The 22,156-nt window shown below is 42.3% G+C and overlaps 1 protein-coding gene across 1 annotated transcript in view; it reads right to left on the bottom strand.

The window, feature by feature from the left end:
- Positions 1–22,156, bottom strand: part of LOC126343008 (Hermansky-Pudlak syndrome 1 protein homolog) — a 232,838-nt gene that overhangs the window by 200,542 nt on the left and 10,140 nt on the right. Inside the window, exon 4 of the mRNA XM_050001904.1 lies at positions 1,634–1,879. Coding sequence (XP_049857861.1) covers positions 1,634–1,879 — 246 coding nt within the window. The remainder of the gene's footprint in view (positions 1–1,633; positions 1,880–22,156) is intronic.

The raw sequence follows: 22,156 nt of genomic DNA on the forward strand, positions 1-22,156 counted from the left end.
TGTACTGTGCAGGATGGATATATACACTATTCAGCACAAGACTTGTGTTTACCTGCCTTGGGCTGATTTTCGCAGCTATGTGCCTGTACAGTAATATGTTATCCTGCACAGTGCACAGCAAAATTATATTAATAGTCTAAGAACATTATTGAGTATATTGGCATGAAATAATATGTCGTCCTGCAAAATATGTTTCTGATCTAAGATCACTGTACTCAATGGCATCAAAATCAAAATCTAGTTTGCACACAGGAAATACTCAGTCAAATGATGGTGTATTCCTTCAAAAAATACTGTACGACTGAGGCTTAGTACCACTGAAAACCTCTTTACATTGTTGTCCTTGATGTTTAAAAGTGGAAACTGCCTTATGTAAGGGTATTGTAACTGAGGGTAACAGAAAAGATCTACTATCAGAATGCACTATGAGCTGATGACGTGACAATATGTGTTGCTCTGTGTAGCACTGTCAGTGTGGCATGCATTGCTCTCTCTTAATGGTGATAATTGGCAGTTGCAGGCAAGAACACTCAAACATAAAAAAATATAGTGCTTCTATAAGCTTTGAAGATTATACTGTTTAGTTCAGTTTGTTACTAATAAATATGTAAGTAATACATGAATAAATTTTGTTTGCATACATGCATAGTAATGCTCCCACCACACTCGAATGATGATAAATTAGTGTTTCCTTCATTCTGCTTTCTTCTAGTTTTTTCTGCTAGTTCAAGTGTTGTAATGGAGTCTTCATTGTATTTTAAAAATGGACAACATAAAGTGATGACTTGTGAAGAATGTCTGTCTGACAGTGAGGATCCTTCTACAACTGCAAATGCACTGGAATCTGCAGATAGTGATAGCAAGCCAGAGACTACTATAAAACACCACATAATTAAAATAATTTTCAGGAGGCTGATGATAATGAACTTGTTGCTGATATACTGGTACTACAAGTTTCTAAAAAACCCAAGATACAGAAAAATTGAATGATTTGAAAAAAAAAGAAAGTGCTTCATTTGCAAATGACTATTTTAGATTGAAAGATGATGATACCACACTGCCCCGATCAATGCTACAGTTGCCTACGCTGTAACAGTGTTTTAAGTGTGTCTTTTTCACAGACAAGTTAACAGCACAAATTGAAGATGAAACTAATCTTACCAACACACAGAAAAACCCAAACAAAACATTTAATCATGATATAAATTTAGTCATATGCATTATTAGCACTTTGGCTGATCCTACCTCTGTTTGTGACCTCTGGAATGATGTTATTGGCATTGAGCTAATAAAATGGACAATGCTTCAGAGATACATTGAGAGTCTGATGGCCACTTTGCAACCCAACGACAATACAATACGACAAATCAGACCATGAGATTCAAGATAAGTGCAATTCATACAAAATCAGGGCTGTAATTGATCAAGTGAATAAAAAATCTCTTTCAGTATTCCTGTTACAGTCACTGGCAAATCTCAAACATTTCAAAAATATTGAACTAATTTTTTAATTTTCTTTACTATTAAACCATCTACTTGCTTCCTGAACTATACACAAAAATGATTTTTCTCTTTATTTTATAAATATTTACTGACACAAAAAGTGAGAAAGTACAGAGGAAAATACACTGACCTTGAATAAAGTGAAAGAAACTTGTTCTCCACAAGAATCATTGTATGAAGTTTAGAGAAATCTGGACATGTTTTGAGTTTCTCTGTTGCTTCTTGAAGTGTTCTCAAAGTGGCCGAACTTAAGTCCACATTCACCATCAGCTGTTCCACTGCTTCCACAAGTACAGCCTGATCCGTATCTTGTAGAAGTGTCCAAGTATCAAGGAGGCGAGATAATAAAGCTGCCCGACTTTTGTTACTTTTTAAACTGAAACAAATTAAACGGATTAAGAAATTTAAGAATTTGTATCTGAAATCATGGGGTTATTATACTCTAGTTCAAGATATTAATCATTCATATTCCAATATTACAACCGTAATACATATTCTTCAAAAGTAAAAATCCCAGTACAAAATTAAAAAAGTGTTACAAATTTTGACAAAACTAGAATCTTCATGTCAGATGTCAGCCCAGAGCAATTATATCTCAACTAAAGACTTTTGATCTATTAGAGTGGAAACTTTGTGCACAAATCATAAAGGATGTACTTGCTTTAAATTTGGGAGGACATGGACTTCATTAAACAACAGAAAAATGGATAGTATATAATTATTTTATCCATGCCTGAGAACAAATGTAGCTTCACACAGTTCAACCAATGGAAACAAAGCCACCACTGTCCTTCATGTCTGCTGAATCTTTTCTTCTTTCAAAGAGTAACAGCTCAGAAACTCAGAATAAAAATTCATTCTGTCATCTGTTTTTTTTTTTTACACACGTTGTAATAACTCATTCAAGATAGAGACTTTAACTTCCAGGAAATGATCTTTTACTCTTAATTTCATAATGACTTATTTATGTTTCCACAGAATCTGTTTACCACAATCATGAAATAAGAGAAAGTATCTCGCTGTATGCACTGCAACAATCAGTGAAACGTCCCAACACTTTTACTGCAATATGTTTGAAAGCCTTAAACCATAACTGACAGACACCTCACCAAATGAAAACATATGATAAAAATACAATGGGAAATTCAAGCTGGATAAAAACAATGTTATGAAAATGTAGAGGTGCAGAGAAGGTCTGGAACCACGCGACCGCTACGGTCGCAGGTTCGAATCCTGCCTAGGGCATGGCTGTGTGTGATGTCCTTAGGTTAGTTAAGTTTAAGTAGTTCTAAGTTCTAGGGGACTGATGACCTCAGATGTTGAGTCCCATAGTCCTCGGAGCCATTTGAACCATTTTGCAGGGAAGGTAGGGCAGCTAGGCGCAGTCGGGAGGTTAGACGGAAGGTGGAGGGGGTGAGGGGAGGGGGGAGACTGTGGGTGCATTGGGGAAACAGAGGGCTGTGAATTGCTGGAGTGGGAGCAGGGAAGGGGATAGGTAGGTGAAGGAGAGGGACTAGAGAAGATTGAGGCCACAGGATGTTGCTGAAACATGGGATATATTGCAGTAAGTATTACCACCTGTGAATTCAGAAAAACTAGTGTTGGTAGGAGAGATCCAGATGGTGCAGGCTGGTGAAGTAGTCACTGAAGTGAGCAGTATCGTCAGTAACAGGGTGATCCAACTGTCTCTTGGCAAAAGTTTGTCAATGGCCATTCATGCGAACAGACAGCTTGTTGACTGTCATGACCACATAGAATGCAGCACAGTGGTTGCAGCTGAGGTTCTAGGTCACATGACTAGTTTCACAGGTGGCCCTACCTTGGATGGGATAGGTGATGCTTGTGACTGGACTGGAGTAGGCAGTGGTGGGAGGATGTTTGGACAGGGCATGCATTCAGATCTATTACAGGGGTATGACCTATGAGATAATGGGTTGCAAGCAGGGGTTGTGTAAGTACGAATGAGGATATTGTGTAGGTTTGGTAGGCGACAGAATACCATAGTGGGAGGGGTAGGAAGGATAGTGGATAGGACATTTCTCATTTCAAGGCATAACGAGAGGTAATCCAAACTCTGTCAGAGAATGTGATTCAGTTGCTCCAGTCCTGGGTGGCACTGAGTACTGAGTGGAATGCTCTTCTGAGGCCAGACAGTCAGACTCTGGGAGGGGGCAGGTGACTGGAGAGATAAGGCACGGTAGATCTGTTTCTGTACAGGATTGGGAGGATAATTACAGTCTTTGAATGTTCCATTGAGACCCTTGGTATGTTTTGAGACAGACTGCTCATCACTGAAAATGCAACAGCCATGGGTGGCTAAACTGTGAGGAACGAACTCCTTGATATAGAATGGGTGGCAGCTGTCGAAATGGAGGTACTGCTGGTAGTTGGTAGGTTTGATACGAACAGAGGTACTGATGAGCCGGAGATCAACATCGGGAAGATGGAATGTTGGGTTGAGGCGGACCAGGTGAAGTGAATGGGGGAGAAGGTGTTGAGATCCTGGAGGAATGTGGATAGGATGTTCTCACCCTTGATCCAGCTTTCCTGAATGGCAGAAGTGGGAACTGTCCCTGCAATATATCCTACATTCCTGTAGCCGTCCTGGGCTCAACCTTCATTAGTCGTTGTCCTTCACCCACCTATCCCCTTGCCTGTTCCCATCCCAGCACTACACAGCCCTCTATTCCACCAATGTGCCCACAGTCTTTTTACATCTCTCCTTTTACACTCCACCCTCCTTCCTCTCCCCTACCTTCCGCCTACCGACTCAATTGCACCTACCTGTCCTACCCTCTCTCTACCTCGTCCCTTTAGGTCCCACAAGTAGCACTTTACCATCCCCCACTGCTACCGTACTGTACCCCCCACCCCAGCCTCCTCCTTACCCCCACCATGCAGATTCCTTCTCCCATAATGTACAGCTGCTTGCAGTCTGGCCTCTGCAGCCACGGACAGTGGTCTTTTGTTTGTTTGTTTTATATATATATAAAAACCATAAAAAGAAATTCTCTTATCTTCCCTTACACAAGTTAATATAAAAAACAGGAAGCACAATTAATATAACCACAAAGCCTTTCATAAACAATTGGTTGCATTAAATGTTCTTGTCATGATAAGTACATCAAAAACAATTAATACATGTGCAATTACTTTTTGTAATTAAAGTGTGTTGGTTTCAATGTGCAAGCTTCTCCTTGGAGCAAATTTTGTGGAGTCCTGCAAGCTATAGTGCATTGTGTCAAAGCCTGGTCAAGGCTGTTAGTATCAGTTGCTGCCCATATGATAGAGAAGATAAAATAACAAAAAACACTGACGAAAAATTTGTTGGAGACCTTACTGGTGTCTGTAACTGCTCCAGGCTAACATAAAACTGTATAACAGAAAGGTAGTTCATAAATAGTAAGCACTGAATGAAGTCAAATAAAGGGGGAAAAAACTGATGAGACTAAGGAAGAAGGAAGCTCCTGTTAATGTATTCCTAGACGGAAAAGAGAAAGAACAATTATCATCATTCCTGTACCTGAGGAGTTTAATTACATGGAATGGAAGCTGTGCAGAAGAAATAAGGAGAAGGATATCGATGGGAAAGAGAGTATTTGAAAAGGTGAGGCAGCTACTAATAGCCAGAAGAATTCCAATGGAGATAAGGAAAAGATTTGCTAAATGTTTGTCTAGTGTTTTACAGCAGTGAATCATGGACAGCTAAAACAAAAGAGGGAAGATATTTAGCAATTTTGAAATGTGACTATGAAGAAGAATACTTAATGTAAACTGGCCTGCTAGACTTAAGAATGAAGAAGTAATGCAGAAAATACTGGAAGAAAGAATATTATTGGAAGTGATCATGAAGATGAAAAAATCTTAGCTGAGATATGTACTGCACAGAAATTGTTGGCAACAAAAAGTTATAGAGTGAAAAGTGAAAGGAATGAGAGGAAGAGGTACAAAGATGACATTGGAAATGCACAAAGAAACAAACAAACAGATGAAGGAAAATGCTCAGAACAACACGATCAAGAGCCTCCAGTCAAAACCTGTCATAAGAGATAAGCACTAAAGGAGGAGGAGGAGGAGGAGGAGGAGGAGGAGAAGAAGAAGAAGAAGAAGCTTTATGGCATCAACAGCACAAAAGTTTTGTAGTTCGATCTACTACTGTTGCAGATTCCTTGGAGTTAGTCTCTGATGTATAGCAGGAAACAGGAGCTGTCTGTTGTGTGCAGACACTACTGAAACTGACTGTTGTCTACATACAGCTTGCATGTATATGAGCTACAGTCAAAAGGTATTAAGCTGCTAAACTTTGTTGCAGTGACATTAGAGACCACAGTGGTAAAAGCTACGGTACCTCTGGAGCCCCTCATACATACAGACGAAGCTGTGTTCTGATGCGCATGACCTGGTTAGTCCATCATTACTATGGTAAATGACCGGCAGTAGTAGGTTTGCAAATTTCTGGACATGAGATGGATGTGGGTACAGGCTGGGCAATTATTCCCTTATGGCTTAAAAACAGATACAAGGTACTGCCCACTGTTGACAGCACATCTGAGTCAACACAATATGCCTCATCTGGTGAGCTAGTGTCTAATTCTCCCACCAAGTTCAGACAAACACAGAAGGTTAATACGCTTGATAGTGAGAACTCCACTATTACACAAGTGATGAAGCCCCTCAGGAAAACAGCTGGCAGGTCAGGATGGAAGGGCAGTGTGAACATGGTATGTTTCCTGAAAGGTCTCATCTGAGACATGGAGAAGGTTGTGCTGGCAGATACTGAACACACTAGGTGCAATATGCCTCTAATTCTAGCTTATATAGACACAAATACCACCTGATGACATAGTTACACCATATTCAGATCTTTAAGGGGGATGGGTGAACTTGGTGAAGACCGCTAGCCTTGCACACTATGTGGACGATTGGTTCAGTCTTTGCAACATCACACTCAGAATTAATCCCAATGTTATGGTTTGGAACTGAGTGGAGGGCTTAAATAAAAGGCTTGCATGGTTCTGCTACAATCTCTGATGTGGATATCTTGGTTTCCAATACCAGGTGCAGAATTGTTATGTCCCTGAAAAAGGTCAAGCATTTCCTATACAAAGAAAGTATCTGTCCTAACAGAGTGCATGTGATATGCATGTGGAGGTTTTCAAGTTTGAGTAACCTCACACTCACACCATAGGGCTGATTATTAATTAGCTGCTGGTAAACCTTTTGGGATGTAAAGTCTTGGTCCATGAAACTCTTCTGTTCCTGACATTTTGTCCAGGACTGCGCTGGACATCCTCAGAGTTGCTCTTCCACTGAGTCTTGTCGACTGACTGGTTGGACGTCTGATAGTGACATAAATACTGTACGAAAGAGGGCATGGTCAAAGTAACACGTGATGAGCAGAAATAATCCTTGTCAGAGATAAAACTTGACTATCGATTGTCGTCTTGTCGAAGATAAAACTGTCTAGCGATTCTGCAGAGCCACTGTCCACATGTCGCTAAGATTCATTGCCTCCTCTTTCCTACTATCGATTGTCGTCTTGTCGAAGATAAAACTGTCTAGCGATTCTGCAGAGCCACTGTCCATATGTTGCTAAGTTTCACTGCCTCCTCTTTCCTACTAAAATTATCCTGATGCTTATAAATTCCGATGGCTCCTCTACACAGTTGTGGATAATAATTTGATGTTGTAGATACAATTTCTGTTTCAGAAAACTTCACTTCATGGTTTCCTGACTGAAGAGCATGCTCTGCTACAGTTGATTTCTCTATTTTCCCTAGACAGCAAAGACGTTTGTGCTCTTTTAGGCGTGTGTTTATGCCCCTCTTGGTATTTTCAATATAAACTTTACCACACATACACGGACTTTTGTATACCCCACATGTTGACAGAGGAGGGCATTTATCCTTCACCGAAGACCATGCCACCTTTCCTACAATATTTATGTCACTCTCGGACGTCTGACCAGTCTGTCAGCAAGACTCAGTGTGTGACAAAGCAAGCCGGGATAGTTTTAATTCCCCTCTTGTTTTGCCATCTGAGTTAAGTTTTAACTGTAATTTCTATAAATTAAACATTGAACAATGTGAAGTTTCAGTACCTATTATAGTGAAGATAGATAAGAGCCCAATTTTTGGTCCCTAGACAGTCAGTCCACAACTGAGTTTCAGACGAGGAACCTGTGTTGGTTAGAACGACAACAATGCATCAACTTAACAGTGAAATACATATTATACCAATAGGCTGTGTGTCTGTTCCATACAAACTTGATTATTCCGAAAGAACTGTGGATTATGTGATTACGTTTTTTTACTGTTCATAGATGTTCAACAGTAAACTATTGTAGCAGTATGTGGATTTTTGCCTGCAACCTATTAATGAGGCTTATGGAAAGTTAAAACAACACTGCACTGGCCTTATAACTGTGTAACATTGGGTGTTTGTGAACAGCGAAAGTAAAAGACTGTGAAACACAAATGTGCATCTGCTGGATACATCATTTACACTAGGCAGCAGTTGCACTTTTCAGCCAGTACTTCGACACCAAGGACAAGAAACGAAGAGGTAATGCAGGCCACCTTCATCACAAGCGGAGGAGCAACTCTGAGGATGTTCAGCGTAGTCCTGGACAAAACGTCAGGAACAGAAGAGCTCCTTAACTGGAGCTACAATAAATAAAATACGCAGAGAGTAAATTCCATCCACTTTGCAACCACCGAAGAAAAAGGAATTTTGCATGCAGTAAAAGAATGCCTTGGTCTCAGTGGTCCTGAGAATTATAAAATTCCTTTTGAATTTAACAACAGTGAAGTTAGTCTTTCAATAACAAAAATTTCAGAATTCTGCAGGCAGAACCGACATCACATTAAATATTGCAATGTTGACAAATCTGCTGATGTCAAAAAGGCCTCATACACAAACCTGATTACATTTGATGAAACTAAAATCTTATCCCATGCTTCTACCTCCTTGAATTCTGTCATCCAAGAAGCCATTGAGATCAGAATGAGGAGTAACAACTGAAACTGGGACAGCAGCTACAACCTTAGTGGCACATAGAAACACACATGGTGCTAAAGACTATAGATAGACAAGTTAAATTATGCTCTATCTAACAATATCAGCATTGCTACCAATGTCCTCTCTTTCTTTCTTTTTCTTTTTTTTTTTCTTTGGGGGGGGGGGGGGGGGGGGGGAATGAAAAGGACTAAACATTGAGATCATCAATTCTTCTTTTCCTTTAATAGTCTAAGGCTAAAGTTTTCCAGGAGAAAGGGAGAAGTAAGGGACAGATCAGAGGCCAGTTTAATTTTGCAGCATAAGACCATTAGTATCTCCCCCCCCCCCCCCCCTCCCTATCACTGCAACATACAGGTTTAATGATCAAGTCACAGAGGATTGAAAATGTAAAATAACTTTGAATGTAAAAAAAATGAGGGTGAATTTGGAATATCGTGGAGTAGGGTGGGGTCAGGAAGACGTGACAACCAGAAGCAGCTGAAAGTCCCCTTATCCCTCCCCAAGGCCAAGTGATAGGCTAGGAGGTCAACTTTCACATCTGTCTGGCAGTGAATACACTGCAGCCAGCGAGCAAGGAATGCTGTTCAATACGGTCCCTGTAGACATAGGAAAGCCAACATTACCATCAGCCAGCGATCTGTCAGTATAAACAACTTCCGAGCCCCAGAATGTCAAGAATCGAGAGGGCCCCAGAATGTCAAGAATCGAGAGGAACTGACAGTGGAGAGCAGCGGAGTTACTGGAGTCCTTTGGGCCATGCAAAAGCTCCGGACAAAGCTTCAGCCAAGGTGTACACCACGGAGGTGTACATGAATGGACCTCAAGCAGAGGTGGTAAAGGGAAGGATTGCAGTTTGAAGATAAGGGATTGCACGCAAACCACAATCGTGAACCCTGACTAGGCTGCCAATGCAGGATTTGAACTGCCGCAGGTGGGAAAAGGAGATGGTAATTCGGATGCTCAGGAGAACTAAGAATGTGTGCAACATAACTGGCGAGCAGTTGTGCACATCGGATCCGCAATGGAGGGACACTGGCCTCCACCAGGACACTGGTCACCGGACTCATTCAAAAACCTCCCATCACTAGGTGAATGCCACAGTGGTGCACGGGATCGAGTAAACGCAATGCTAAGGGCGCCACTGAATCATAAACCAAACTCCCATAGTCAAGACGGGATCGAACAAGGACTCTGTAGAGCTGCAGCATCACAGAGCGATCTGCATCTCAGTTGCTCAGGCAGCAGAGGGCATTGAGGTGCTGCCAGCACTTCCACTTACACTGAAGAAGGTAAGGTAGCCAAGTCAATCGGGAATCGAAAACCAGTCCTAGGAATTGATATGCCTCCACTACAATGAGTGAATCATCAGTAAGAGAAAGTTCTGGTTCCAGATGAACGGTACAATGCTGAGAGAAGCACATGACACACGACTTTGCAGCTGAAAACTGGAAGCCTTGAGCTAGAGCCCATGACTGCGCCTTGTGAATGGCTTCCTGTAGGGGCCACTCAGCAACACCAGTACTGAAGGAGCAATACTAAATGCAGAAGTCATGTGCATACAGAGAAGGGGAGACCGATGGCCCTAGAGATGCTGCTAGGCCATTAATAGCCACTAAAAATAGTGATACACTCAATACAGAGCTCTGTGGAATGCTATTCTCCTAAATACGGGACGGGGGGGGGGGGAGGGGGGGGGGGTACTAGGGGAGGCACGAAGTTGGACACGGAAAGAATACAGCGACAGGAAGTTTTGGATAAAAATCGGGATCAAGCCTGGGTGACCCCACTCGTACAATGTGGCAAGGATATGATGTCACCAGGTCATGTTGTACGCTTTACGTAAGTAAAAAAAGATGGCAACCAGGTGTTGTTATCTGGAAAACGCTGTTCGGTTGGCAGATTCAAGAGACAAAAGATTATCAGTGGTAGAACGACCCTGGCAGGAGCCACCCTTACATGGTGCCAGTAGGCCACGACTCCAAGATGCAAACCAACCGCTGACACACCACAGGTTCCAGCACCTTATAGAGAACATTGGTGAGGCTGATGGGCCAATAGCTATCCACATCAAGCAGATTTTTACAAGGTTTTAGCACCAGAATATGGTGCTCTCCTGCCATTGTGAAGGAAAGATGATATCGCACCAGATCTGGATTAAGAGGGCGAGGAGATATCGCTTGTAGTCAGACGAGAGATGTTAAATCATCTGACTGTGCAAGGGTGCTAAGGATCTCCCCCTCTGTAAAGTGGGCATTATAGGGTTCACTGGGGCATGTAGTGAACGAGAGGACTTTCCTTTCCATCCGCCGTTTGAGGGTGCAAAAGGCTGGGGGGAGGGGGGGGGGGGGGTGTTCTCCAATGCAGAGGCTCGAGCTAAGTGCTCGGCAATCCCGTCTGCGTTGTTAGAGAACACGCAGTTGATGTTAATGCCAGGGACACCTGTTGGGGTCTGATACTCAAAAAGACATCTGATCTTATTCAGACCTGCGAAGGTGACGTATGGCACCCAATGGTCAACACATACCTCTCCCAACACTCCTGTTCCCATCGTTTTATAAGCAGACAAAGGAGCACACAGAGCCGCTTAAAGCTATTAGGTGCTCTAGAGAAGGGTGGCGCATATATCACTGTAGAGCTCGCCAACACTCTTTAATTGCCTCAGCGATTTCCAGCAACCACCCAGGGACTGTCTTTCACCCTATCACCAGGGGCACCCTAGAGAATGAGGGATTGTGTTTTCCGCTGCACAAGCAATCGCTTTAGTGACCTGCTCAATCACAACATTGATGGCACCACGTGTGGAGACTCAACAATGACAGCAGAGGTAAAGGCTACTAAGTTGCCTTGTATAAAGCTCATCTGGGTAGGCGTCCGTGGGCATGGTGCCGGGGAAGTGACAGGAAGATGGGAAGTGGTCCCTACTACACAGGTCGTTATGTGCTCTCCAGTGGATAGATGGGAGAAGTCCTGGGCTGCAAATTGATAAATCAATGGCCGAATAACTACCATGGGCCACACTTAAATGTGTGGCGGTCCCAGTACTTAAGAGGCAGAGGTCAAGTTGGAACAGTAAATTTTCGATATCTCTGCCATGGTCAGTATACATGGTGCTACCACACAAGGGGTTATGGACGTTAAAATCTCGCAAAAGTAGGAAAGGTTTAGCGAGTTGATCAATCAGTGCAGCCAATACGTTCAGGGGTACCGCACCATCTGGAGGGAGATATCCATTGCTGATATTTATTTCTTGCGTTGTCTGTATCCTGACAGCCACAGCTTCAAGAGGAGTTTGAAGAGGCACACGTTCACTACATACCGAGTTCAGGACACGAACGCAAACTCCACCTGACACTCTATTATATTCACTATGATTCTTGTAATATCCTCTGTAGCCACAAAGGGCAGGGGTCTGCATTGCCGGGAACCAGGTTTCCCGGAGGGCAATGCAGAAAGCAGGTGTAAAACTTTACAGTTGCCATAGCTCTGCCAGGTGGTGGAAAAAACTGTCACAATTCCACTGGAGGATGACTTGATCACGGGACTGTAAAGGCATGAAACACTCAAAGAGGCAGTCTATTTATGCCTCAGGGTCACCTGCTGCCACCAACTTATTTCCTGAACAGGCTATATCCATTGTATCTGAGGGTCTGGCGAGATACAGATCCTCAGCGGACGCCAGAATCTTCACCTCATCCTCAGACACAGAGCTTGAAGGCAGTGGTGGTGTGGTGCCACCGCAATTCCAATGGTTTTGGCGGTCTTCTTTAAGGATTTCTCTCGCTGATCCATTTCCGTGACAGAGGATGATCTTGAAGCCCTACGACCAACTGCTTTTGGGCACTTAAGCCACTGGCAGGTGTATTCTTTCCCACTAGCCTGGGAAGGGAGTGACCCTTCCTAGTGAGAGGAGCCGAAGAAGACTTAACGCTTCTCCAGCTGAGAAGTGGAGACTGGTGTCCCCGATGGTTGGGGGGGGGGGGGGGGCAGTGCTCCTGAGGTAGGTGATGCAGAAGCAACAGGGGGGAAGTGCCCCCCACTGTATTCTTCTGGCTCTGAGAGCTGACTGGAACTTGCGGAACTGATGGGGCTACAACTGTTCTCGTAAGAGTGGCATAAGAGCTGGTCATAGGCACAAGACATAGGCGCTCAAATTTCCGCTTAGCCTCAGTTTAGGTCAGTCGGTTCAGGGTCTTGTATTCCATGATTTTCCTTTCTTGCTGTAAAATCCTGCACTCTTGTGAGCAAGAGGAATGATGCTTTCCACAGTTGACGCAGATGGGAGGTGGGGCACATGGAGTATTGGGATGGGATGGACATCCACAATCTTGACATGTGATGCTGGAAGTACAGCGGAAAGACATATGGCCTAACTTCCACCAGTTAAAGCACCACACTGGGGGAGGTATATATGGATTGACAACACAGCAGTAGACCATCACCTTGACCTTCTAGAGTAATGTGCCACCCTCGAAGGGCAAGTGAAGGCACCGGTGGCAGCCTGATTATCCCTTGGACCCCGATGGACGCGCCGGATGAAATGAACTCCTCGTCGCTCTAAGTTGGTGCACAGCTCGTCGTCAGATTGCAAAAGAAGAGCCCTGTCCTCTAAATGATCTACAAAAAATGGAGGCTTCGTCAAGACAAAGGAGTCCCCATCGAACATGTGAGACTCCTTTTAGTCGCCTCTTACGACAGGCAGGAATACTTCGGGCCTATAACATAATAAGCACGACCCCACATCTCATCATAATTTATTATTCTCTTAAGAAACATTTAGTTGCCATTTGTGCGATCAGAAAGCTCTTGACAGATTGTAGGGCAAAGGTCTCTCTTGTCTTGACTCATGAGCCATGGGACAAACTTGGCGGCAACACAATGCATTCCAAGATGCTGGGTCAAGATTTCATGATATGATACAACTGAAATGTCACATTCTTCTACAATCTCTCAGACAGTCGGCCTTCGATTGGCATGCACAACTTTATTGACACTGCCAATACGAGCACCATCAGTAGATGTCGAAGGGTGTCTTGAACGAGGGTCAACTTTAACTTCTGTCTGACCATTTTTAAACCGTGTGAACCATTCCTAACACTGAGTACGGCTTACACACTCATCACCATAGGCTCCCTGCATCATTTGGTGTGTGTCTGTAAAGATTTTCTTGAGTTACACAGAAAATTTAATGTGCAGAAGCATTGCTCCTCTAACTCTGCCACCTCGAAATTCGCTGTCAATTAGCTCTACCAAACTTAGCATTTCATTACCAAGGTCAAGTTCTAGAGGGGGATGAAATTCTACATTTTTCATTCCGCGGCAGAGGGTGCGCTGATATTAAACTTCCATGGCAGATTACAACTAGGTGCCATATGGGGATTTAAACCCAGGACCTTTGCCTTTTGCAGTTAAGCATACTACCAACTTATCTACACAGCATGACTTATGACCTGACGGCAAAACTTTACTTCTGTTAGTGTCTTTGCCAAAGCCTGGGAACGTATTTCCAGAGTGAAGTTGAACATTTGCCCGTGAAAGGCAAAGGTCCTTGGTTCGAACCCAGTCTGGCAAACAGTTTTAATCAGACAGGAAATTTCAGCTCTGCGTTGGCAGAAGTGCATAGTGTGTGCCTTCACAGTGGAAAACTGGAATCTATGGGTGAGAGCTTGTGCTTTCCTGATGACACCTTGCAGCTGGAATTCAGCAACTTTCGTGGGTGAAGCATTGTCGCACACACAAAAATTATCGATATATAAGAATGGTGAGACCATAGGCCCACAGTATCTGTAAGCTCATTAATCACTATTAGAAAATGGGTCACACTCAGCACAGATGTCTGCTGAACTCCATTATCCTGTATACAGATGGTGCTATCAGAAATCCCAACTCAAACACAGAACAAGTGGTGAGCTATAAGATTCAGTATTACAATCAGGAGTGGGCCACTGAAATCTCACACACAAAGTGTGGTAATGTTGTGGTAGTGGCATGAGGTGTCATAAGCCATCTTTAAGCTAAAGGAGACAGCAGTGAGGTGCAGGCAGCTCGCAAAAGTTGCCCTCATAGCAGACTCCAATAGAATTAAGTGGTAAGTTAAGGATCAGATTTCCCTAAATCCACAATGTTGTTAGATGAAAGACCCCTCCTCACAAGAATCCATAAAGCTATCAATTCACCATTCATTCCAGCAACTTACACACAACATTTGTGCATCAATGCCATACAGTATTTTCTAGATTTCAAAAACGCGACACATATGCTTTCCCTTCACTGGTTTGGAAACTCATGCTTACACCAGATACGACTGAGGATCAAAAGTATGTGATGTTGATAAACCATGGTGTAAGGGTTGCTATTATAAACAGTAGTGTGATGTAGTACATAGTATCTCTTACACATTACTGATTCAACTATCAAAACCAAACACTCCCTTTTTCAGCAAGAGCACTGTCTTGCTATTACATCCAGCAGTGTCAAGCACTACCAGTCATGTGCCAGTATGCAAGTGGATGGGAGTTGTCATTCTGGCGATGCACAGAACAATGATGCATAGATGCATCACATCAGAAATTATTTAAATAGCTTCTCAAGTGATTAATTATGAGATTGGAAGCATTATGTCAATTGGTAGTGTAAGACTGAGGAATGCTAAAGTTTATTTGTGGTATATGCATGCAAATACATGTGACAACAGTAAGCAAAATAGTTTTCGTTAATCATTATATTTACAGTGAAATATTATTATCCACGGCCACGGAGCTCAACAGTCCAAACAAAATGGACAAATTGTTGTTGTTAATCATTAGTTTCCACTGACAGAACATGAAACTATTTTAACAGTTATAAAAAGGCAGCCATGGACAGCTATAATCTGAAAGATTAATTTGGAAAAGTAATAAAGGAATTTTCAAAAATAGAATACATTTGATTGTTTATTAGAGTATAGTTCGGAGTAAGCACCATTAGGAAGTTTGTTATATGCAAAAAGTCAATAAAATAAGTAAAAAATTATCTGTACTGTTATCCTCAAAGCAATATATTCCCACACAAATTTGAGGAACTTTAATACCAGCAACGTAAAGCACAGTAACTGACTCAAACAACGACATGGAGCTGTCACAGCTGTCAGAGATTGATCCCTACCTGTAACACTTGTCACCGGTGGTGCTGTGGTCTATGAGCGGTCTCAACAAGTGGTCCTCTGGGAAGAGGCCATACACCCAGAGTGCACATTATGCTAACCGGTAAAGACTCCATGACCACAAATCAGCTACAACCATGTGCCCACAGCAACCACCTATAGCCGTGTACCCACTAAATGGGGCATCCAATCCCTCGTGTGCTTGAATGATGGAATTTTCACTTCAGCGGCCACTGTCAGTTGGCTATGTTGGCTTCAATTCCACACTAAGCATGCACTTCAAATTTTGGTCTGCTGCTTTTCATTTCTGTAACACCAACTCTACAAATTACTGTATTACATGGGTGCATTGTATTACGTATGTCGATTTATTTCGCCCAATAAACTGTGCTTGTAATGCAGTCTCCAACAGTGGTGATAAGTACTCCCAAATTTACAGTGCACCGATATATTAAGCAATACAGACCCAGGATTCACAATATGAATGCCACACCTGTCCGTATTAATAATTATCTCGAGTTCCAAAAACCAACAAAATACAGGGTGTCCCAAAATAGTGTATACACGATTTGAAACAGAATATCTCTTTAATTACAGGAGACAGAAATACAATTTTTATGGGTGATAATTTAGAAGGCAGTGAAAAACATAACAATGCTTTCTTTTGTTTCAGGATTGTCAGCAAACATGGTGTTATCATTTGAACAACAGAAATGGGTGCTAAAGTGTTACTGGAAAACAGAGAATGTGAGTGTGGTACGCTGACATTGGAGAGTTGAATTTGGAACACCACCACTGACAAGAGTAACAATAACAAGAATCAGAGATAAGTTTAAAGTCAAAGGAACAATGCATGATATGAAGAAGTGGCATAGCAAATAAAAGAAAAGTTCACCAGACAATGAGTGTGTTGATGCAGTAATTCAGGCATACACACGATCCCAAATGAAATCTGTGAGGCAATGCTCTCATGAGACTGGGATCTACAGAAGCAGTGTTCACAGAATTTTGCGGCATCAGAACTTTAAGCCTTACATTCCAAGACTTCAAGACTTCTCCATGCTCTTAACGAGGATGATCCTGATAGGCAAAGCAAATTTTGAGGGTGGTTCAATAACAGATGTGAAGAAGAGCAACATTTCCAAGATCGAATTCTTTGGTAAGATGACATGACATTTAAACATAATGGAACAATTAACTGCCATAATTGTGTGTACTGGGCCAGGGAGAATCCATATGTAAACCGAGCAAAGGCTTGTTAATCTACCAGGAGTAACAGTCTGGTGTGGTCTGTCTTCTAGAGGGTTAATCATGCCGTACTTCTTTGACAACACTGTCACGGGAGACTCATACTTGGAAATGTTGGAAATGATAACTCCTGGTCTTAGCACTGCGTTAGGAAATGAAGATTATTACTTTCAACAGGACAGGGTGCCACCTCACTTTCCCCTGGTTGTGAGGGCATTTCTCAATTGTACATTCCCTGCAAGATGGATAGGACAAAGAGGAAGTCTGGAGTATCCCGCTCAATCTCCAGATTTAACTCCTCTAGATTTCTTTCAGTGGGGTACTCTCAAGAACACAGTTTATGCTGCGAGACCACAAACACTGGACAATCTTAGAGAACAACTTGGGCAAGCCTGTGATGCTATTTCATTGCAAACAATAAAGTTGGCATGTTGCTCAGTCGTAAGTCATCGTCGACAGTGTACTGTGACAGACGGACACCAGTTTGAACATTTACCACCTTCAGTCGGGCCATGAGGCATCTAACATCACTAAAGTTGTACATCTAACATCTTTCATTAAAGAGGTGTTCAGCTTCAAAGAGTGTATACATTATTTTGGGACAACCTATAGAAACACCCTATAAAACCGAAGTCCTATTCCATGCACACAGATTCAGGTAGGCTTGCCTGCTTTAAACACTCTAATGTGTTCAAAGTAAAATCAATGGCTTCTGCAACAGCAGGAACAATGGCAGCTTGAGAGGCAACTATCGGAACAACAGCAACAGCAGTTGTCTTTCTACAGCGGCAAATCACAACAGTGTCTATCAGGAATGAGACAACTTTGGCAGTGTGTAAAGTTTACTTCATTTCTGGATGGTGTTGATGATTAGAAAATGCACTTATGATGCCTCAACAAAGCAACCTTTTCATATCATAAAGAGACATTATTTTCTTTTGTGGACTTTGCATTGTATGTTGGGATTGCTCCATAAGTTGTCCCCCCCTGAAAAATTCTGATAGTTTGTCATTTGCTGATATTTGCAAACCGGTCGTCAGATCATTATGGGTGTCAATCCTCTGTGGCATTTGCTTGATTGAAATTATACTGCCGCTGTAAGCAACTGTCAGAAAACTATAGAGACTGGGTCACTGACGTTCAGGGTCTGAATCACCATCATATTTTTTTGAGCTCCGAAGAACCAAGTCGCCAACCATGTACAAACTCCTTGATTCAAGGCTTGCTTCTACAACATTCACTCAACAACGAAGTAAGCGCACATGCTTTATAGCATTCAGTCCCTCCTTAAATGAAGTCCTAAAAACTGCTCAGGCTTTTTAATTCATATAGGATAGCTGAGCCTGCAGTGTCCATTGTCACCACCAGTGTGATGAGAAACACTTCTAATAGGTGCAACAGGAAATCAAATGCTAGCATCGGCTTCTTCTGTAAACATTTAATGCGGCGCAGCCGTCCTACTCTTCATCACATGGCCTAGAGGCACACGAACAGGGCAGCAGCTCTTAAAGTGTGTCTGAAAAATCTCTCTCTCACAGCTCAATTTAAGAATCTTTTCTGAGTTCTCCATCTCAGCAGAATTCCAATCAACATAACTTACCCTCTTACCCTCAGTGTTTCCACTGATACCATCATTCCCTCTGCCCACATCAGTCAGCTACTTGTTTTTTGGGCAGCATTAGAGCTCAAATTAACATTGACTGTGTTGGTTGCCCAATACCTGGCAACACACGTACAAAGCGAACTCTGGTTCTAATATTTCATTCCTAGCTGTACATCATCACAGCTCTTATCCTGGTAAGGATAAACCTGTTAAACTGGTACTAATGCTAGAAGTCAATTATATACTCTTCTCTTATAAACAGCTAAATTACTTTTCCCCCCTGTTACAACCATTTTGTAGGAGAGTAACAGCATATAGTAGCCAAAACACACAAGGGAGAGGTGTTTCTGGTACCAAAGTCTCTTATAAAAATGTTTCAAGAAAACTTTCAGTTTTGGTTTTTATTTCTGGTAATGTGGAAAATATATTTAAGTTAGATGCATTAAAACAGTTTGGTTTTTCCATTTTGAAGAATATGTGTTTCTCATATTCAGATATTTTTGTCCCTGGTTAAGATGGGCTGCCAATGTAGCAGTCAAAAGTCACTTAAAACCGGATCTGTGCCTCGTTTCTTGCACGCACGCCCTATCCTGCGCATTCTGGGGACTGTGTTTAAGGCAGAATTAGACAGATTGGAGGCCATGAGGTGACTACCCCTGTCTCATCAAGGCAATGGGCTTCTCCCCTTGTCTTAGTGAAAAAACTGGATGGCTGTCTCCAATTATGTGGCGATTTCAATTCCATTAACGCCCAGGTCATCATCAATACTTTTCCAATTCCCTGCCTGGAACAACTATTTCCAAATTGCAAAACAGTGTCTGTTATACTAAGGTTCATTTGTAACCACTACACCCAGAATCTCACAATCTGCTGGTGTTCAAGATATCCCTTGGCCTCTACAGATATAACAGGCTGCCCTTCAGTATTTCTAGTACCCCAGCAGTCCTCCAGAAGTAGCTGACACAAGAAATTCCTTCACGCCACAATTATTTGGTACCATAGTGATGGAATAATCAACCAATGAACACCTTCAGAACATCCAATCTTTGTTTTCTTGATTACCCCAGGGTGGCTTCTAGTGCAACCTCCAAAAGTGAGGGAGTCCACTGAGTACTTCAGCTTTGTAATCACCAATAAGATCATCTGTCCTAATAAGTAGGATATCTGAGCCATAGAAAATATGCCCAGGCTCAGAATCTTTGCCTTTATGCAAAAATTAGCTAATATTGTCATTTCATTCCCCATGTGATAGAATTGTTCTATCTGCACAACATCTTGCAGAAAAAAGGGGTTTCATTTGCGACCTCCAGTGCGTGTGATGGGTCATTTTTGTACTGAAACCAGCCCTCCAATTGGCACTGTGCCACATACCATTTTCACCAGAGAAGCCTTCTCCTTGCCATAGATACCTCACGGCATCGGGCTGGGGCAGCACTGTACCACATAGAAGGAGGTGGCTTTGAACACCTTATTGTGTTTATGTCCAAATAAGTCAATGTTGTCCAATGCAACTACTCCCAGCCCACAAACGAGGCATTGGCAATCATTTATACGGTCATACCTATCTCTATGGCATCAAATTCCAGACGTTGACTGACCATAAGCCATTACTCCCATTGTTCGGACTGCATTTTACATCAGGGACAGGCAGTATGTAGGCTACAACAATGGGCATTCTTTTTGTCCTATATATATGACATCCTCTATAAGCCAACCAGCCTCCATGCAAATGTTGATGCTGTGTCCCAGCTTCCAACAGGCCCAGGTCCTGAATTAGACACCCATTACGTTGTTATATTTCAGCTGGATTCTGATTCTGCTTTGGCTCTGTACGATTTTCCTCTTAATGCTACAATGGTCTTGGCCCACACAAGATCAGTGCCTACTCTCTGTAGAGTTAGTTAGCATATTAACTGTCGGTGGCCGCAGTGTATCCCGGCAATGGTCCGTGATCTATTCAAGATGATCTTTGCCTTAAGAAACCAGCTCTCCCTCCATAACAGTGTTCTCCTGCTGCAAACAGAACACGAGTGATCCAAGTCATTATTTCCCCAGCTCTGCATCCCACAGTCTTTGCACTCTTACTCATGGGACACTGGGGCATACCTTTATACTGCATAAAACAGCTGGCACATCACTATGCGTGTTTGCCAGCCATCGACAAAGATATCAAAACAACGATCCGGTCTTGCACCGTGTGCTCTCAGCAACAATCTGCACTCCCACAAAGGGTTCTCACCCTGGCCCCCATCGGAAGCGGCCCCACATGGGTTTCACCTGTCCTTTCTTGAATCAGGTATGGTTAGTTGTAGTAGATTCTCATTCAAAATTTCCATATATTCACCCCGTGGGCTCCATGACATCGTCTCTGACCAATAGCCCCTAGTTCATCTCTGCCAAGCTTTTCCTATTTCTGTGAATAGCTATTGTCTCTGACAGTAGCCTTCAGATCACCCCTGTCCAGTTTTCCTGTTTTTGCGAACATCAAGGGATGCAACACCTTGTTACAGAACCGTTCCATCCCAGTCCAATGGGGAGATGAAATAGATGGTGCATATTTTCAAAGAGAAAACGGGAACTCATGCAGAGTGTATATGCGGACAAGGAAAAAAAATTCTCTGGATATCCTGGTTAAAAAATACACTTTTTCCGTGTATAGTGACAGTAGATTTTCCACAGATGTTCCCTCAGAACTGTAGAACTTATTGATCCTTTGAATGGTTAACATTTTGTACACCAGCATAGAACTTCCCAGCACTTAGAGAGAGAGAGAGAGAGAGAGAGAGAGAGAGAGAGAGAGAGAGAGAGAGAGAGAATATTTTTGGAAAGACTTCTGATGTGCAGCAACATATAAACTGCATATTTTTGAAAGTACAAATTTTAATTTCACCAAACACAGCACATTAGTTTCCAGAGCATTGAAATCGAGATTGTGATGCCCTTTTGCAAGCCAATCATAGTTCATGTCACGTGACCTTGCCAGCCAATGACATGATATTCAGAGCATAGGATGCGATGTAGTCAGCTAATAGCAAGATCAGTGTTAAGTAGCACGAACACACAAAGAGGAAAAGTAAATGGTTTACATTACTATACGTAATGAAGCCACAAGTAAAGCTGTGCTTTCACATATAATATTGGTCTCTAAGATTAATAAGCTACAAGAGAAGCTAAGCTTTCACATGTAATATTGGTCTTTTTTAGCATGTGTTACACTTTACGATACATCACACAAATGTGCCAGTAAATTTTAAAACAATGATGAAACTGTCTGGTCTTAAGGACTCGAAATTCTTCTAAATGGCTGGTCCTCAAAGTGTTAAGTTTGAAACATGAGCCAAACGCTATGTAATTTAAGAAAGTCATCGCACATTCTCACACGTAACATAATTCATTTCACATAAAAGGAAATTTACTTTAAAGTCATGTTTTTCAAACCACCTCTCGCAATGTTTACTCAAGACCTGTTGCAAATAGATTCATTTTAGCAGTTACCAGAGAGTGCCAGAAAACAGGCATTACTGCGCATGCACAGCTGTGATTATGTAGGAAGCCCCTATGTTTTATACGTATAAAGCATTAACAAATTTTACATTCTGACATAAAAGAAACAGAACATCAGAGGGCACTCCAAGAGCATCGAA

The sequence above is a fragment of the Schistocerca gregaria genome, chromosome 1 (assembly GCF_023897955.1).
Source record: "Schistocerca gregaria isolate iqSchGreg1 chromosome 1, iqSchGreg1.2, whole genome shotgun sequence".
In the NCBI taxonomy this organism is placed as follows: Eukaryota; Metazoa; Arthropoda; class Insecta; order Orthoptera; family Acrididae; genus Schistocerca; species Schistocerca gregaria.